Genomic DNA, 17,782 nt, shown 5'->3' with positions numbered 1-17,782 from the left:
ATAAAAATTGAACTGGAAAACAATCTTCTTGCAGGGTATTTCTTCATTGTAGCATTGGGGATAGAGCTCTTGAAAATGCTGAACAAACAGCAGTCCGCTAATTAAAATACCATATTCTGCCATGTCTATTAGTATCTAGATTTAGGTTAACAATCAATTACCAAATGCAACAATCAATTACCAAATGCATTGACCCTGCAAAAGTATGCAAGCTGTGTACAGGCCAGTGTTGAGAGCTCTTGAATCTATGTAGCTATAAAGGTACAGATTGATACAGAAGGCTCTGAAATTATCCTTCTGCATACCTAGTTAGGAAAGTAAAAATAGGTAAACCTTTGACAATGAAACAAAGGTCAAACAAAGCCTGACACTGTACAGTGGAGACACTTAAGTGACAATTATTACCTCTATTTCCCAAACTTCTAGGCATGTGATACATGAATATACTTCCCCGGCCTCTTCCCATGCAATACTTGTTTTCAAGGCAAGTGAATCATGGGACACATACCTACTCATATGCAAATACTGACTTTTGGAAAGTCGCTGCATTCATTAGCTATTCTTTAGGTCTCCAGCAGCAAAGTAGGGGAGGCAGGAAAGTGCAGTAAAAGTAGGAATAGGCACCTTATGCTTGTACAACTTGAGGCTTGCTTTCTAAGTTCCTTCATTTATAGAGGTTCACACTAATTTGTGAATGTGACTTCCAAGTTGTATGCTTTGATAACAATTTATATTTGACATTACATGTGACTAAAGCTAATGATTATTACCATGGAGCTCCCAGCACTAACGAGGATGGCCTACCCCTTCCCTCCTGTTTCATCTTTCTGTAACCCTGACCCTCCTCTAAATAAAACCTAACTCCTTGTTTCCATATGTTGGGATACCTTGGCCCCAAGACCAACCCCTCCTTTGCTTATTTTCATCTAACACCCCTGGCCTTACCTTTTTTGTGCCGTCCACTGTTTGCACTTCTACAGAGAGTTTGTGTAGAACATAACTGAAAAACACTTTGTAAAAGTCAGTGTGTAAAAGGGTTAATTAGTTTTCCTCTACTATGTGCAGCTTTATCGTTGCAGCAAAAAACTGGTTTGTCTGGTGTCATTCAGCAAACACCAATGCCTGGGAAACAAATTCAATTAAAAAGAAAAAGGAATCAATACCAAGTTAAAGAAAAAAAATTACTTCATTTCATGACAAAGAGAATAGATTTCATTTGTATTATTATTTATTTAATGTTATGTTGCGTTACAACAATTGCCTAATCCCAACAACAACAAAATTGTAATGAATATGGCACCACTGTAGTTACTGGAGAGTAACTGAGATGAAATTGGGATGCAGAAGTGACCTTGTCGCTTTTAAATTAGTTCTTCTCTAGCAAGTTGAGCAATTATTTTTCATTAGTAAAATTAGTATAATTAGTAATTATATTTCATTAGTAAATTATTTTAAATAAATAATAATAAATAAACTGAAGATTTCATCTTCATAAATCCAGTTGCATATTTTGAAGCTTTAGTTCCCACCCTATTTATTTCAAGTATCAATATGTACATTTCATCAAATCCAAAATCATTTGCATGCTGACTGTTCTATAAGTAAACTGTACCTCAGAAAAAATGATAATGGTAATTTGCTTGGGAAAAGCAAAGCGGTACGCCAAATGAAAATATATTGTTAGAGATATTTGCCAACACAGAGAAGAAAGATTTGATAAAATGGTCACCTTCAGGTCTTTAGATGAGGTTTAGCGTCAGACCACCCTAAGATGCTGCATTAAGCTTCTGAACAACCAGACCACAATGCCAGCAAGAAAACACCTGTATGAAAGGGATTTCAACTCCTCTAATCTCTTTAAGAGATAACCAGGCCATAGGGACAATGAGGAAGGGTTGACATTGGTGAAACGCAGCAGTTGTGCTGTAAAAAAAAATCCAAGTGAATTTAGCGTAACCCTCCCTGTAATACTAACAATGATCACCCTCCCTATTATTATTACACCATATTTATATAGCACTGTCATATCACTAGCTGTCCCTCAAAGGGGCTCACAATCTAATGCCCTTACCATAGTCATATGTTACTCGGAGCAAACCTATGCAAACATGGGGAGAACCTGCAAATTCCATGCAGATAATGTCCTGGCCAAGATTCAAAGCAGGTACCTAACCCTGCAAAGGCAAGAGTGCTAACCACTGATCCACAATGCTGCCCTGTATTCCCAAACCTATCCCTTTCTGTAACACTATTTCTTCCTCTAACACTAATCCCTTCTGTATGCACTGACCCTGTAAAAGTAACATTTTTAACATTATTGTCTTTGCAACCCTATATCTAACACCAACCCTCTTTGCAATGCAATACTGTAACAATACCCCTAACGCTAATCTTTTCCATGACCCAAAATCTAATTCTAACTTTCCCGGTGACATAAAACATTATACAAATCCTTTGTGTAATACTAGCGCTCACTAATATAAATGTTCTCCTTGTCTGAATACTTACTATACATTTCCTACTAATTTCCTGATGTGCTTTTAGTATTGATGTGAACTGTGCTCCATTTCAGGTACTTTGATTTTTTTTTTTTTTTTTTTACAAATGAATTGTTATTGAATTTTTCAACAGAAAGATAAATTACAGGTACAGTAACCAAAAACATTAAACAACACTGAGAGTAAAGAAAACAGAAAGAAAAGAAAAGGCAAAACAGGTATTTTGATTTTAATGAAGAACAAAGTGATTTATTTGCAAATAAGTATAGGCATAGAAGACAAAAGCTAACTATCCAATTAGCTAACTATCTAAGTAACTTTACCATACAAATTTTGCATGTGCATCCTTCAAAGACAAATTACTGTTTATTTTGCACATATTAGTTGTTATATGGCTATCATATAATCTATAATACTATCTGTGGTTAGTTGTCCACAAAGCATATGTTATTCTTGTGTGAAAGTAAAAAAAAAACAGTTTTTATCAGCACCACAACTATTTATGATGAGGAGCTACAATGTTGATGTAATGGTGTCTGAAGAATGAAACCTGAATAGCAGTACACATGCTGATCAACACTGAGTTATGTTTAGTAAAGTCTTTAGTTTGTAGGATTGTGTTTCTTCTCAATAACTTTGTGGATACAACAGAATAGCTTGGGAATACTAGGAGTACTACAAATCTAGATCAACAGCAATAATAAAGGACATGATAAGCAAAAGTGAACAATAGCACAGAATAGTGTGATTTTCATTATTAGTAAAACAACACTTAGATGGGACTTAATATACTAAATGACAAAAAGAAACACTGCACCAGATTTTGTAAAAATGTCGACTTTATTTAAAAAGTATAACATTCCGAGTCATTTACAAATGAAAAAAATCTATTTAAAAAGATTCTATGGTATAGGAGACAAGCTATAAAAAAATCTGAGTTTACATATGCAGATTAAACTATTTATTTAGTCATTTATCTACAAATGTGAAAAATACGTACCAGCATACAAAACGGCTGGGGGCAACGCATGCAAGTCCTAAAACAATATTATAGCTTACTGACTTTTATCATCCAATTCAAATCAGCAAAAACCATTCATCTCTTCTTAATTATTTTACCATGATTAGGTATTCTTTCCAAAATTCATTTTCACCACATTCACTAAGGCTGCAAGCCGAGATTACAAACCATTCAATCCACAACCAGGAAATGATTGCCATTGCAGGCACTAGATACAGGGACTGACCACTATTACTACACCCAGGAACTGACCAAAGTAAAAGCCAAGACATTACCAAATAACCAGAGAACCATGATTGCAGCCATAAAGTGATTATTACCACTACAACCTAGGTGTTACCATCAATATCTCTAGAGAGTTAGATGAAAACCTCATTTAAAAGAGCACTCAAAACCTATTTTTTCAAACTTGCCTACCCATCTTCTTCAAGCCCTATTTAATGTACAGCGCTGCGTAATATGTTGGCGCTATATAAATCCTGTTTAATAGTAAAAAATAATAATAACCACAAAATGAACACTGGTATAGATAGAATTACCATATCTAGGAAACCAGGAAGTAATCACCCCAAAATTATGGTCACATTGACTACTCTACTGTCAAAGTATGAGCTCCACCTTAAAATCACTGGAGCCAAAAAAGTTTACAGTCTAGAAAGATTGGGTAAGCATTATCACATCCACCCCACCCCCCAGTATGTGCTTTTTTGTTGCACCACACCTTACACCAGAGGTGCTCAACTCCAGTCCTTAAGGGGCTCTTTTTCTAAACGATTTCTTACTTCATATACTGCTATTTCATTTGATGACCATGGTGCTTTACATGGCTCATTTGGCTACTGGCTCCTAGATTATGAATAAAATTGTCAGTTCCTGTATGCATTGCCATATATACATTAACAAATATAATTACTTTTGAAAACTTCCTTCACATTAAAGTTTCAATTTTTTCTCCAAAATGTCTTGATAAATACGGTTATTCATTGGAATGTATGATTTAACTTTTTCATCCAAGAAGAACATAGGATCTTTTATTGCATCAGGGTTGAAACCTTCCTTGACCAGTTCCATTTTATATTGCTTAAAAGTGCCAGTCACTTCAATGGAATCCTTAATGAAATGAATAATAAAATCAGTTAAAATCACAGCCTGTAGTCACAGAATAACAATTGCTTCAACTTTGTTTTACTTGGTTATAATATATATATAAAAATAATAATCTAATTATCCACAAAGCTAGAATTATCTTTATATAAAAGCTTTGGTCATTGCTGCTTTTTAATGACTAGTGTTGGTGCTCGAATTCGGGTTGTCCTTATATTTGACCGGAATATGGCTGTTCGAATTCAGATTGACCCGACCCGAAAAATACAGGATTCGACTTTGCCAATTCATGTGTAAAAAAATGTGTTAAAAGGAGGCTTTAATGTTAAAGTAATTTATTGAATGTGTGTGATTTGTGTAACTAACTTTTATTTTTTTACAGGTTAACCCACGACAGGAAGATTCCTACGGCTGCACAGCCGTGGGAATCCTCCTGTCAATGTGGGATCCCCGGGCACTAGAGGTTAAATGAGAATAAATCTTCCCATTCAGCACCTTTAGTGCTCTGTGATTGGCTGAGGAAAGGTAAACCCTGATGACAGCTCAATCGTCATCAGGATTTTCCTTTCCTCAGCCAATCACAGCGCACTGGAGGTGAATGAATGGGGAGACTTGTCCCCATCTAGCCTCTAGTGCCCGGGGATCTTGTGGGACTCCTACACATACTATAGGTATGCTAGGGCTGCAAGAGCTCCGCTCCCCTGCCTGCTCTTGCAATTCTACACAGTCTCAAAATAACCAGAATTTTCCCCCTTTTGACTTTATTGGTGTTCGAATTTGACATTCGATCACCCGAACAATATCACCCTATTTAATCGAACAGCTGTCGAATCAAATAGTGAGATATTCGTCCAACACTAGTAATGACAAGTGGTTGAAAGCTTAGGAAACTATCACATTGATGGGATTTTAAAGGCAGTTCACATAAACTATAAATTTAGTAAAAACAGATTTTTATTGTAGCACAAAATATAGAAAAATGATCTCAATCCACATAGATAAAATGGTCCAAATAGCGCCGCGTAGACAATATGGTGGGTATAATAATATACCCTGGGTAAAATGCTCAGTATGTTGTCAACAAAACAATTATTTGAACTTTTTGTGATACTGTGACAAATTTAGACAATCCAACGCATTTTGCGGAAGTAATCGGCTTCATCAGGGTTTTTTTATGTACAGATCATAAATGCATTGAGTGCACACAAAGAATCAATATTCAGGTGTGACTAAACCTGACGTAGGATGTAAGTCAAGGAGTGGGAGAGACAGCCTCCTGCAGTGAAGGGGGAAGACTCAATCCAAGAGAAAAGGTGATAACCACAAAGTAGCTCCAAAGGAGATAATAAAATTACATACAATTTGATATTGTAAAAGATGGACTTGGAAAATCAACTCAGCATGTCATTTGATGAGTTGATCCACAAATGTAAATTTGCAGAGGATAGGGAAACCCCAAGATAGTAACCTTGGTGAATATAGTGGAATCCTGGATACAAGGAGTCTGTCCCAACATCAAGACAGACCCTCTTATTGAGCATTTTTAACCAGGGTCTATTAATATACCCGCCATATTGTCTAGGTGGAGCCATTTTGGACCATTTAATGTAATTGAGCATGTCATTTGATGAGTAACTCAGCATGTCATTTGATGAGTTGATCCACAAATGTAAATTTGCAGAGGATAGGGAAAACCCAAGATAGTAACCTTGGTGAATATAGTGGAATCCTGGATACAAGGAGTCTGTCCCAACATCAGAACAGACCCTCTTATTGAGCATTTTTAACCAGGGTCTATTAATATACCCGCCATATTGTCTAGGTGGAGCCATTTTGGACCATTTAATGTAATTAAGATCGTTTTTATATATTTTGTGCTACCATAAAAATCTGTTTTTACTAAATTTATAGTTTATGTGAACTGCTCTTAAAGTCCCATCAATGTGATTGTTTACTATGTTTTTAACTTTACAGGGATGTTGGCAGTGTAAATTATCACTTGAGATTCGGCCACTAATTTTCTTTAAATGACAAGTGGTTCTTTGCCATCTGTGCAGTGAAGCACTTTTGCTCCCAGAACTTTTTCCCCCCACACATATTACCAAAAGCATTAAATCTGCACTTTTGGCTACAACAAATTATCCGTTTTTGAAATCTTTTCCATTTTTTAAATATTTATTTATTATATTTATTTATTTATAAATTTATTACAATGTAATGTGGAGTTATTATTATTATTATTATTAATAAACAGGATTTATATAGCGCCAACATATTACGCAGCGCTGTACAATAAATAGGGTTGGATGTCCATGACAACTTAAAATCCCATCTTTGTTACCTTTCTATATATGTGATATATGGATAGCCCATAAAACACAATGATGTTTTATATTTTCAGGCTTGATTGAGAAACAAAGCACATTAAAGGATATTGCACCCCTGTATACTTTATTGCATGCAAACAAAAGGATCAATCACATCTGGAATGTGCATATTCCAGACTTGTTTGTATAGGGTTGTTTTATGTAAATATTCACTGATCAGGATGTTTTATATTGTATTGATATTGGTGAATTACCCCTCTATGACATCTTAGAAGTGCAGTTTAGTGAGCAGACATCAGAGTTGTCATTTCTTTAAATATGCCATTGAATATAATTTATTTGCGACACTGATTTTGATGCTATCACACAAAAAAAACCAAAAAAAAACCAAAAAGCATTCTACCAACACCATAAATATTTCAGAATGCAATATCAGGTAGATAAATCAGTTAAATCCAAACTGCATTTCAAGTGTTATCATTAGGATGTTTGATGCTGGAAAACGTTTTACCTGTATTCTGATAAAGCAAGGTCTGGAATAATTAGGAAGATAATCTGCAACTTTATCATACAGCTTTTCACCATCAAATGATTTGTCTTGTTTAATTTTAATGGATGCCATTCCAATTCTGCCTTCGTGGTCTGAAAATAATAACAATTTATACAATATCAGAAAAAATGCAATATATTATATGTACAACTTATTACCTTTATTTTATATTTTGGTAAATTACTCAAGTACAATAACACTGATTACCCCATTAAAACCAAATTTTAGGCTTGCGTTTAGTATTCATAGTAGAATCTTCTAATAGAAACAGAATCTTTTGCTCCAGCGTATCACATATGTCACTATAGTGAACATTTTCTCCTATCCTGATAGCCACCAGGTACTATAGACCAAAGCTTATTTAAAAGTGGACAGGGTGGAAATAAGACATTTTCTAGCTGCTGCCTTTCTTGCTGTTCCACTCATAGAAAATTCATTTGTACAACAAATACTTAATCATAGTCTTTGGAAAAAGATGAATTAGAATAAATAATATTGTACACTTGTAGATATATCTAGACCTTTAATTAAACAACCTACTTAAGGACCTTGAATTAATTAATGATTTTGTTTTCTGAATAAATACTTTTTTCTTTATTGAGTATTCAACCAGGAACAAATCCACCCAAAAGAGAAATTAATGGGAACATTGCAGAGGATACAACCATAGACCCTAACTAGAGTTGAGCGAATCGAAGCTGACGAAGTGGAATTTGATTCGAATTTCAGGAAAAATTCCATTCGCTCCGAATCCGAAGTCGCTCCGACAAGTCCCCATTCATCACCTGTAATTCCTGGACATTGTAGTGGAACTGCAGAGGACTGCAGTTCAGTTTCCCACGTGACATCACAGTGGCAAAACTGAATTGCAGATGACCTCTTCAGTTCTACGATCTCTGGGCACTACAGGGAATGAATGGGGACTTGTCACCATTCATCCCCTTTAGTGCCCTGTATTCTTAGATACAGAAACTCTATCTAAGAATACATAGTAGAAGTATCGCACGGCAACCGCGAAATTGCCGAAATAACCGGAAATAGCCGTTTTACCACGATTCGCTGCAAATAAATTCAGATCAAAGAGAATCTTTTCAGAAAATTCGCCGAATCTAATTTTCGAGAAATTCGCTCATCTCTAATCCTCACCAATCTGTAATCCACAATGCAATGTCAGACATAGAGAACTAAAGGCAGTTGGTAAGGTTCACAGGTCAAGCCGACTAAGGGCTTGGGGTTATATGAAAATTCTCACTGGAGATTATAATTAGTATTTAGTAAATGTGCAGTAAGGAGGTATAAAGGTTTGTGTAAATAACTGCATATTTCTTAGGTATTGTTTTGTTAAGATTAGCTAATAAACAACACTGAGCAAAAACAAAGCAAAATTCTTTGCAAGTTGGTTCATTGAAGTTTAAACACACAAGTCAGAGGCAGAAAGAATGTTGATGTTTCAGTTCTTCGTTGCGTTTAAGTTCTTACACATTACACTTACAAGGCACGGGAACTCCAAACACATTACACTGGTCAATGAAGTCCACTGTTAACAAAATATCTTCCACTTCAGTAGTTGCCACATTTTCTCCTTTCCATCTGAAAATATCAAAGAGAGATGGGTTTACAGTGGTGAATTACAATCAGTAATTGTGATCTATGTAGTATCTGTTTCAGCATTGAATATAATTATTTTTTTTTAGAAACTGACTGTATAAAGAAGTGGATCCCAAAGTATATTAATTCAAAAAGGCATAGACAGATGCCACATTCTCAAAAGACCATTAAAGACACCAAGAACAAGAGAGTTCAAGAAAGTTATTAAACATATTAAATTTGTTTAGAATTATAATTAACAAACAAATATATCAACGATAGGGTCGGTAGTAATCAGATAATATTGATCAGTCACAGAGAGTACACAAAAACCTCTAAAGCACTAAAATTACCAGCTCCTGACCGCGCATGCCATAACCCCGCCCACTATGCCATCGCAGATCTAAGCCTGAGATGGGAGAGTGGGCGAGTTGTGTTGTGAAACACAGACCGCCCACTTCCCTCAGTCAGGGATTTGCACAGGGGATGTGGTCCGTGGCTCTGGTCTTCTGACCCCACTCGGGTACACTGGCCAGAGCCGCGGACCACTGGTTGGCGACCGCTGATACAGAAGATGTAAAGAAAATCCAGTAATCGCATAAAGAGACGTTTCGCAGAATTTGTCTGCTTCTTCAAGAATACTCTTGAGGTCTGGACACAAGAGAGTATTTTGGTACATTTTCCTTCCCCCTTTTTGTATTGAAAAAAATCTGTTGTCTATGTTTTATTGTTATTTATTTTATATATACTCTCTTGTATCCAGACCTCATGAGTATTCCTGAGGAAGCAGACTAGAAACCCATCAACTACTGAGTTATTTTTAAAGACTGGAGACAACAGACTATCATGGGCTAATATGGGTGATCAAGGAAACTTGAATTAGATTTCTTAAAAACGACTCGCTATTAGTTGGCAAATGTTTTGAATCCTGCACACTTCCTGCGTTTCAAGTTTGCTGGATCACCCAGATTCTCTTACAATAGTCTAACTTCTCCAGTTTTGAAGAGTTTTATTACATCAGGGACTATGGGCCTGATTTAATAAAGTTCTTCATGGCTGGAGAAGATACACTTTCGTCAGTGAACATAGATCCAATGTAGATTGGATTTCCTAAAAATCCTTTGTTATTATTGAGCAAATATTTTCAATCCTGGACTAGATCAATTCCAGGTTTGCTGTATCACCCAGGTTCACTGATGAAAGTGTAACTTCTCCATCCTTGGAGAACTTTAATAAATCAGGACCTTACAGAAGTTGGTGATTTACTAATGGAATTTAGGCTGTTTACCTACCAAGGAGAAATCACACAACAAGGGTTAATTAAATTAGTGGTGAAAATTCACTTAAAGCGGAATACCTAATAAGGAAAAAAAAATGCATTTTAAATCATCTCATTTAAGTGAAGATAAGTGAAATGTCCTGTGCAAGAGGATAACTCACTTTGATATGTGAACAGCCTTTATTCACTTAGTAATCAACCCTAATAAGAGAGCTTACCGAAACGTATCGCCTATTCGATCATGAAAGTAGACAAAACCTTCTTTATCAATCACGGCCAAATCTCCACTGTTGAAATACATATCTCCCTTCTTTAGTACATTCTGAAATATCTTCTTCTCAGTCTGAGACTTATTCCCTGCATATCCTTCAAAGGGATTGGTAGAGACAATTTTTGCAATAAGCAGACCAGGCTCACCTGAAATAAGCATAAAGACCATACATCAATGCTAATAATTTCTAAATACCAATATAAAGTGCATTTATGAACAACATTTAAAAAAATATCTTTATTAAATTTTCTCACACTTTAAAAATGCTGCAAGCACAAAGAAATTACTTGTTGATCTTCCAGAACCCAATTTAGCTCTTAACACCCTGTTTTAGATGACAAAACAGCATTGTTCTATTCTGAAATCTCAAAAATTATTATTATCAACCCTGCATGAATTTATCCTTGTGGAGTTACAAACTCCTCTCGTTTTTGTTATGGGGTTATGGAGTGTAGTCCTAACACATTTCATATCCTAAGATGGCAACCCTTCACCTCCATATAAACAGTACAATAAATGAGTGTTGACAGTTTAAGACATTAAGGGTTCTATTGGCAGGATCGCCAGATTAAAATAAAGAAAAAATAAAAGGGAACAAATGCAGCCACAGGTAAGGACTGGTAAGCTGAAGATGTTTTTTTTAATTGGTTTTAGATACTCTTTAAAGACATGGGGCTCTATTTATAAAACAGGAAATCAGCCATTCCATGGTGGGAATCTTCCGGGTTTATTTGTTTCAATGGCAGTAATTAATTCCCATCATTGAATGCATGAAGGAATTCCCTGTTTTTTAAATAGAGCTCATTGAGTATAGGTGCAATCCAGCATATAATATGTTTTAGCTGTACTCACTTGCCCAACGCTAAAAGGGGACATTTTCAGGAATATCTTAGTAGGAAGACTTTTAATTAACTAACAGTGCAGTGATTGGATTATCATTTGATTTCTTAGTTGTACCACACTCTGTAACTTCTGTACTATAAGATCAGTATTTTTATTATGTAGACCACAATTTAATAGAAGTGTCTGATTACATGCATATGAAAAAGGTGGTGCTCCTTAATATTCCCTCGTATATGCTTTTGGCTGTGAAATAAGGCCAGCTTTTTATCCTTGGTTAATAGATCTTGTTTGGTCCCTCAAGCATTAAATCCATGGTTGAATTGGCTGATAATAGTGGGCAAAGATTCTATACATGCAGTTACCAAAAGAAAACAAAATAAATGTTCACCTCTTGCTGCCTTGATGCAGTGCCCTCTATGATCCAATACAGGTTCATTTCTTTCCAGATCAAATTTGATAACCTCAAAAGGCTGAAGAAGCTGAAAGATTACAAAGGAAAAATCATTACTGCTATAGAGCTTGATATATGGATTTGGGTGATATGGGTGGCAATACTGTAAAACCTATACATTTCTACACAATTCTGCTTTTAAATTCTTTCCTTTTGCTTCCCATGCAGAGTGACCCGAGAAGGGAGCTGTATAAAAAATTGGAGATATTTTTAACATTTTCTAATTAAACAAAGAATCTATAGAAATTATATAAGAAGCAGCTCAATCTTTCTCATGTTGTGTCACATCTGTAATAAAAATAATTTGTTTCAAATAAAATTGCTTTGCATTGTAATACTCTATTGGAGTGAAATTCATATTCAAGTCTTACCCTTAAAAAGATGTTGTATCTCCCAATTGCACCTTCTTTATTGCTGTAGTTAAACAAGAAAGCATTTCCTTCTGTTGCTCCATAGAACTCATAGAGTGTAATGTTACCAAAACGATTTTTGAACTCTCTCCAGACATCAGTTCTGAGGCCATTTCCCAGGGCAAACCGCACATTGTGGTGTTTGTCATTGTCTTTCTAAAAATTGATGATTGTTAGTAATTTTTTGTTAAAACTTCAATTTAGCTAATTGGGAGAAAATTTGTCATGTTCTTGCCCTTTAGAGGGCAGCTTGTCAAATAGTCACCCAAATGCCATTGCAGGGCCCCACAGCTTCCAGTCATATAAAATATTTTAGACAATAGGTGGTTTCCCAGCCTACAACAGTAAAATAAACCAAGAAAAGAAAGAAAAAAACAAAACATAAACATTTGTATTTGCCCTTATTCCTCTGGAGCTACAACCCTTTATGGGTTTCAGCCTTATTCACCACCCAGGCAGTTCTGTCCTCGGCTACCTATCTCCATATTCACACTATTCTAGTCTTTTGAGATCTTCTTCCATAATTTTTGAGTTGTTTTTTTTGCTCTACTTCTGGGTCTAGGATGGTTAGGCACCTCATAGAACAGCTTCTGAGAGTGTCTATCATTATCCATTTTGAAGACAGAATTTGGTCTGGATTTTTTTTAATCCAGATGATTCTACATGCAAATTCTGAATTTTAAATATGGGGTCAGACTAGCTCTGATCCAACTAAGAATCATCTCTGATTGAACTTATCCAACCACCACTACCTGTAAAGTATCATCACTAAAAAATGTTCTTTTTAAATAATATCTCAACCAAATCATTTGAAGAAGTATGATTATCATATAGGTGGGTCTTGGTGAGAGATGAATATGAAGTGGTCATCAAGGTAAACATCGTTTTTTGGTTATTTTTTCAGGAAAAGGCCTAGCTAGATATGGAGAACTGAGTTACAGTAGCTCTAGGAAATAGGCATGGACCTGGAAACATGTCAACAGAGAACACATTTTCTTCTATAACTTTTAGCAAGTAGGAGCATGGCCCCTGTTTATTTTAGTATTCGGTTATTAGTTATGTTTACCTTGACAAGCGGTTTATATTGACCTCCTGCCATTTTTCCCTTCAGTGGTGGCTGACTGACAATCATATTATAAAAGAACAATCTTAAGATAAACACATTAAAGCACAGTCAAAGGGCATTACAGGATAAGAAATCAATTTAAAGGGACTTTATTCTTCAATTTTTAGTAATACCTTAAAGTTGTAGACTACTCACTGCCTGAAGATTCAGATTCAGATTCCCATGAACTTGTAGTTTGGCTTGAACATTGCCAACCTTCAAAAACACTTACCAAACTAGGGCTCATTCAACTATCTATCATGCTAATAATGTAAATGCATACCTTTGGGGTATTACACAGATATCGAAGTATTTCTCCAATGTACTGAAATGCAGTTACATTGTATTTTCTGCAGTCATTCCAGAACTCAGTAACTGAGAATTTATTTCTTAAAAGGCAGGTGGCCCCTAAATGAAGAATAAAAACATTATTTGTCAGTGACCAGAGAAAAGGCACTCCTAAATTGTATGTTAAACCAAAACATTTTCACTTAATTTTAGATGTGTGGGAAAGAATAGAATCCCTGTCACAGGTTTTACTGCTTACTGGGGCTCTTTTAAAGAGATTTATGCTGGGATCGAAGTGAAGGCTGCCTTGTAATTTTAAGGTTATGTATGTAATGCAGTGCAGATTGTGTGTAATGTGCAGATTGTGTCTATGTTTGTGTGTATCGTGCAGCCTGTATGTATGTTCATGTTTGAACAGGGGGTTAATATCAGTCCAATCCCTGTGTGTAACACACAGAAAGAAAATTACACTCAAATATATTTGGAATAGATCCATAATGGCTATATCTACAAAACTTATCAAAATACCAGTCTGCTTCCTCTTTTATGTTTACTTTTAGTATTAGCTGTAGTCCCTAATTTATGCTTCCTGTAGCACAATCCCTAAAATGAGAAAGTTCTTCATGCACCGCTTTCTCATTGAAAGATGGACAGAAGAAGCAACTGTATGTAGAGTACAGAATGGCAGATTAATGTAACAGGCAGTAGACATCAGACATTTTTTGCAAACTTATGCAGAAACATGTGGTAGGTAGACACCGACACCTTAAAAGTGAAATACTTCCCAATGGTGTCTGTATATATCCAGCTGTGATGTCACTCTCCGATGGCGCAGTGAAGGAAATGGAACCTACAATGTAAATGACCACTGAAATAAAATATATGGTTGCCAATCCTTCTATCAGCATTGAAAATTCAGTCAATTTTCAATGGTGTCCATTGTTGGGTTGTGTTGAAGTAAAAATGTTTGTGGTTGAAAGCCAACTACATGCAACAGTGTTAAACCAATACTTCTAAATACGTTTCTCTGCATGTGTTCTTCATGAACAACTGAGGAAAGAAGAACTGAGTCCATCTTTTAAGCAAAATAAGCTGTTGTATACATTAAAGCTGAGCTCCAGCTGACATTCAACTTGGATTGGATTGGGACCACTTTTTTTTTACAAGAAGGGGTGGAGCCATACAATAAAAAATAATGTTGGAGTTCTGCTAAAAGAATGCAGTTTTACCACCTACCAACTTGAATGCATCCTCGTAGTCCAATGAGTAATCCTGCACTATGATAAAGAGGCAATGGGATGTACAAGACATCATTGCTTGTCAGATCAGTTAACAAAGTAACAGTACAACTTGTCAAAACACGTGTTTGTGATAAGGCTGCGGCTTTTGGATGACCTGGAACAAAAACAAAGTTTACATTAATATTACATTTCTATCCTATTAGTTTTCCAATGAGGATCCAAAACAAAAAATTCCCAAAGAACTCCACAACTGGAAGTTAAATAAACAGCAACTATTTGGTGAGATATTAAAATACATTATGATTTCCTTACTGGATCAAAGAAAGCATTAAAAAAAAAAATTCTGAGCACAAACCTGAGCATTTGAAACTACAAAAATGTGAATTATTCAAAGACATTCCAGCAACTAAAATGGCATATTTTCAAGTCTCTTTCAGACTGGAAGTTGTTAGCCGCTCCCAGTAGCCTCCAGTCTTAATTCTTCATCTACCATGCTGTCAAACTGCACAGTTTGACAACTACTTTGTCAAGCTGATATGTTGAGTTCCATGTGCTGTTCTTTGAATAAACACCCATACACCCACACAAGAATTACATGTTTCCAGCCTGGCTAATCAAGATGGTCAAAAATCACAAACCCAGTAAAGCAATGGGTGAAGATGTCAGAACCACTGTGGAAGCAAGGTAAGTCAGTGGTTACTAGTCAAAAGAATTTATAATTTTGGTTATCTGGTTCTGAGATTTACACAGCTTTGGAACACAGCAAATTCTCTAAAAGCAGGAGACTTCATCTTGCCCTGCTGCCGTTAGGTAATACTACTAGAATAGGAGTAGAGGAGAATTTTCTTATTAGAGACAACTGGTCCAGTAAAAGCTGATAAAGATGGAATATGTTGATACCTTTGGTAAATTTACATTTATTTTTGGTATGTTTTGGGATGGAAACATAGGGAAGTCGCTCTAATGAGGACAAGAAACAATAAAGCCCCAACAACTATAATAACTCTCCCACTTTAACCAAAATTAGAAATAATTGTTGGCTTCCATTCTAAACTGGAGGCTGATCTGGTCCTCTTCAAATGCAGAAATAATAAAAATGTAGAATTAAAGCAACAAAGAATACAATATAAAATATAATAAATATTAGAATACATTTCAGCAATTTGTGTTTTTTCTTGTGTCTGTGTAAACCAGTGTTTGCAGGGTTCAGTGATACCCTAGGGTTCCTCAAAAGTTGCTAGGGCTTCATTAAGCCATGACCAATTTGTACCTCTCAGGTCATTCTTCCCACTGGCCAGCAATGTATGAGGTATTATTCCCACTGACCACCACACAAATATACTGTGAGTTGTGGAAATACTAAATATATCAGTGGTTCCCTAAAACCTGAACGTTATTTCAAAGTTTCCCTATAATAAAAAGGACAAAAAAGGATAGGGTAAACATTGGCTAGCTACATATGAAACCACTTTATATGGGTCTAATTAAAATTCAGTTGACTTGTTTAACAGAAATGTTGACATCAGTTAAAAATTGTTTGTTTTAAACATTGTATCCTGTTGTACTATTCATAAGCTTTGCTTCTTTGTAATTAACTGAAAAGCAGATCAATCACTATATTTTAATTTGATCAATCTGTAAATTTATAAAGTGAAGCATATGTGTGCATGCTTAAAAATATGATCAAACAGAACCCAATTATGAAGTTTCAAAAACCTTTCAAACCTGACCGATCTAATATCTTCCAGTTCTACACTTGATGTTTTGATCATTTTTGGCAATTGAATTCAGAACAAAAGGATCAATTTATGGCTGATTCTATAAAATGGTTGGACTGCATGAAAGAATAGGAAAATTCAACCCATTTATGGCCAACCTTTGAGTTCATACAGATTCAATAAATTTAAAACAATGATGATTTAATTAGTTAAATTGACTTTTCAGCTATAAATGTCGTACCCTAACATACAGTATTACTTACCAGTTTCATATGTCTGACTAAAGAAACATCATAAATCCAAAAAAAGAGAAATAAGTTAACCTGTAGTCCCAGATGTGTAAATATATACAGCAGGAGCATGTGGAGGAATATCTGATCTGAAGGATGGTGGTATTGGGTCTTCAGAAGAAGCTTCCACTTTGTCAAGTAGACTATGTGTTCCATCATAAAAAGAATCTCTGCTTAGATAGTACACCAGCACTCCTTCTTCTAAGAGAGTAGGCAACACTTCATCTATAGCATCCTTTAGAGCTGCGCAAAATACAAAACATTAGTTGGCAAACATAAAGACTACAAATATATTAATGCAAATAATCTCAATTAGATTGTGTTTTATGATACATAATACCTTATGACTACTTACATGGTAGTTTGTAAGGTCTTGCATTCATTTTACAAAAAATTATTAATTCCCAATTTGAATGCATTTGGCTTTCTTCTACTTAAATTTGAACTCCAGCCCTACAGGCTCCCCACCTGCACTGAAATTGGTTGCACTGATTTACTGACTTCACTGCAGACTGTATGTTTCCAACAGGGTACATTGGAAGCTGCAGCAAGTAAGACAAAGACCTGCCTCATTTCCTGGCTGGAGGATATCCAGAATAAGTTAGCCCTTTCCTTCCATTTCCTTCAATGTCCCTGCCCAGCTTTATTGTTCTTAGCGAAAAGATATCTCGCTGCAAGCCCCTGATCTGCTTGCATTACAAAGGGAAGCACAGAGACTTAATGGATGTAAAATACAGTATGTAATGAAACTGAAAAAGGTTTTATTAGTTAATTTAGCATAACGGGAGAAAAAGGGCAA

At 35.6% G+C, this 17,782-nt stretch overlaps 1 protein-coding gene across 1 annotated transcript in view; it reads right to left on the bottom strand.

Moving 5' to 3' along the window:
• Positions 1–3,319: 3,319 nt before the first annotated feature.
• The window catches only part of LOC140324386 (long-chain fatty acid transport protein 2-like), a 67,171-nt gene continuing 52,708 nt past the window's right edge, over positions 3,320–17,782 (bottom strand). The window contains exons 4-12 of the mRNA XM_072402251.1: positions 17,017–17,226; positions 14,971–15,129; positions 13,730–13,854; positions 12,303–12,497; positions 11,869–11,959; positions 10,585–10,783; positions 8,993–9,090; positions 7,462–7,592; positions 3,320–4,629 (exon numbers count right to left, since the gene is read on the bottom strand). Of these exons, the coding sequence (XP_072258352.1) occupies positions 4,453–4,629; positions 7,462–7,592; positions 8,993–9,090; positions 10,585–10,783; positions 11,869–11,959; positions 12,303–12,497; positions 13,730–13,854; positions 14,971–15,129; positions 17,017–17,226 (1,385 nt within the window). The 3' untranslated portion in view covers positions 3,320–4,452. The remainder of the gene's footprint in view (positions 4,630–7,461; positions 7,593–8,992; positions 9,091–10,584; positions 10,784–11,868; positions 11,960–12,302; positions 12,498–13,729; positions 13,855–14,970; positions 15,130–17,016; positions 17,227–17,782) is intronic.

The sequence above is a fragment of the Pyxicephalus adspersus genome, chromosome 2 (genome assembly GCF_032062135.1).
Source record: "Pyxicephalus adspersus chromosome 2, UCB_Pads_2.0, whole genome shotgun sequence".
In the NCBI taxonomy this organism is placed as follows: Eukaryota; Metazoa; Chordata; class Amphibia; order Anura; family Pyxicephalidae; genus Pyxicephalus; species Pyxicephalus adspersus.
Note: the sequence above shows the minus strand (reverse complement) of the source record. Positions and strands in the feature narration are given on the sequence as shown.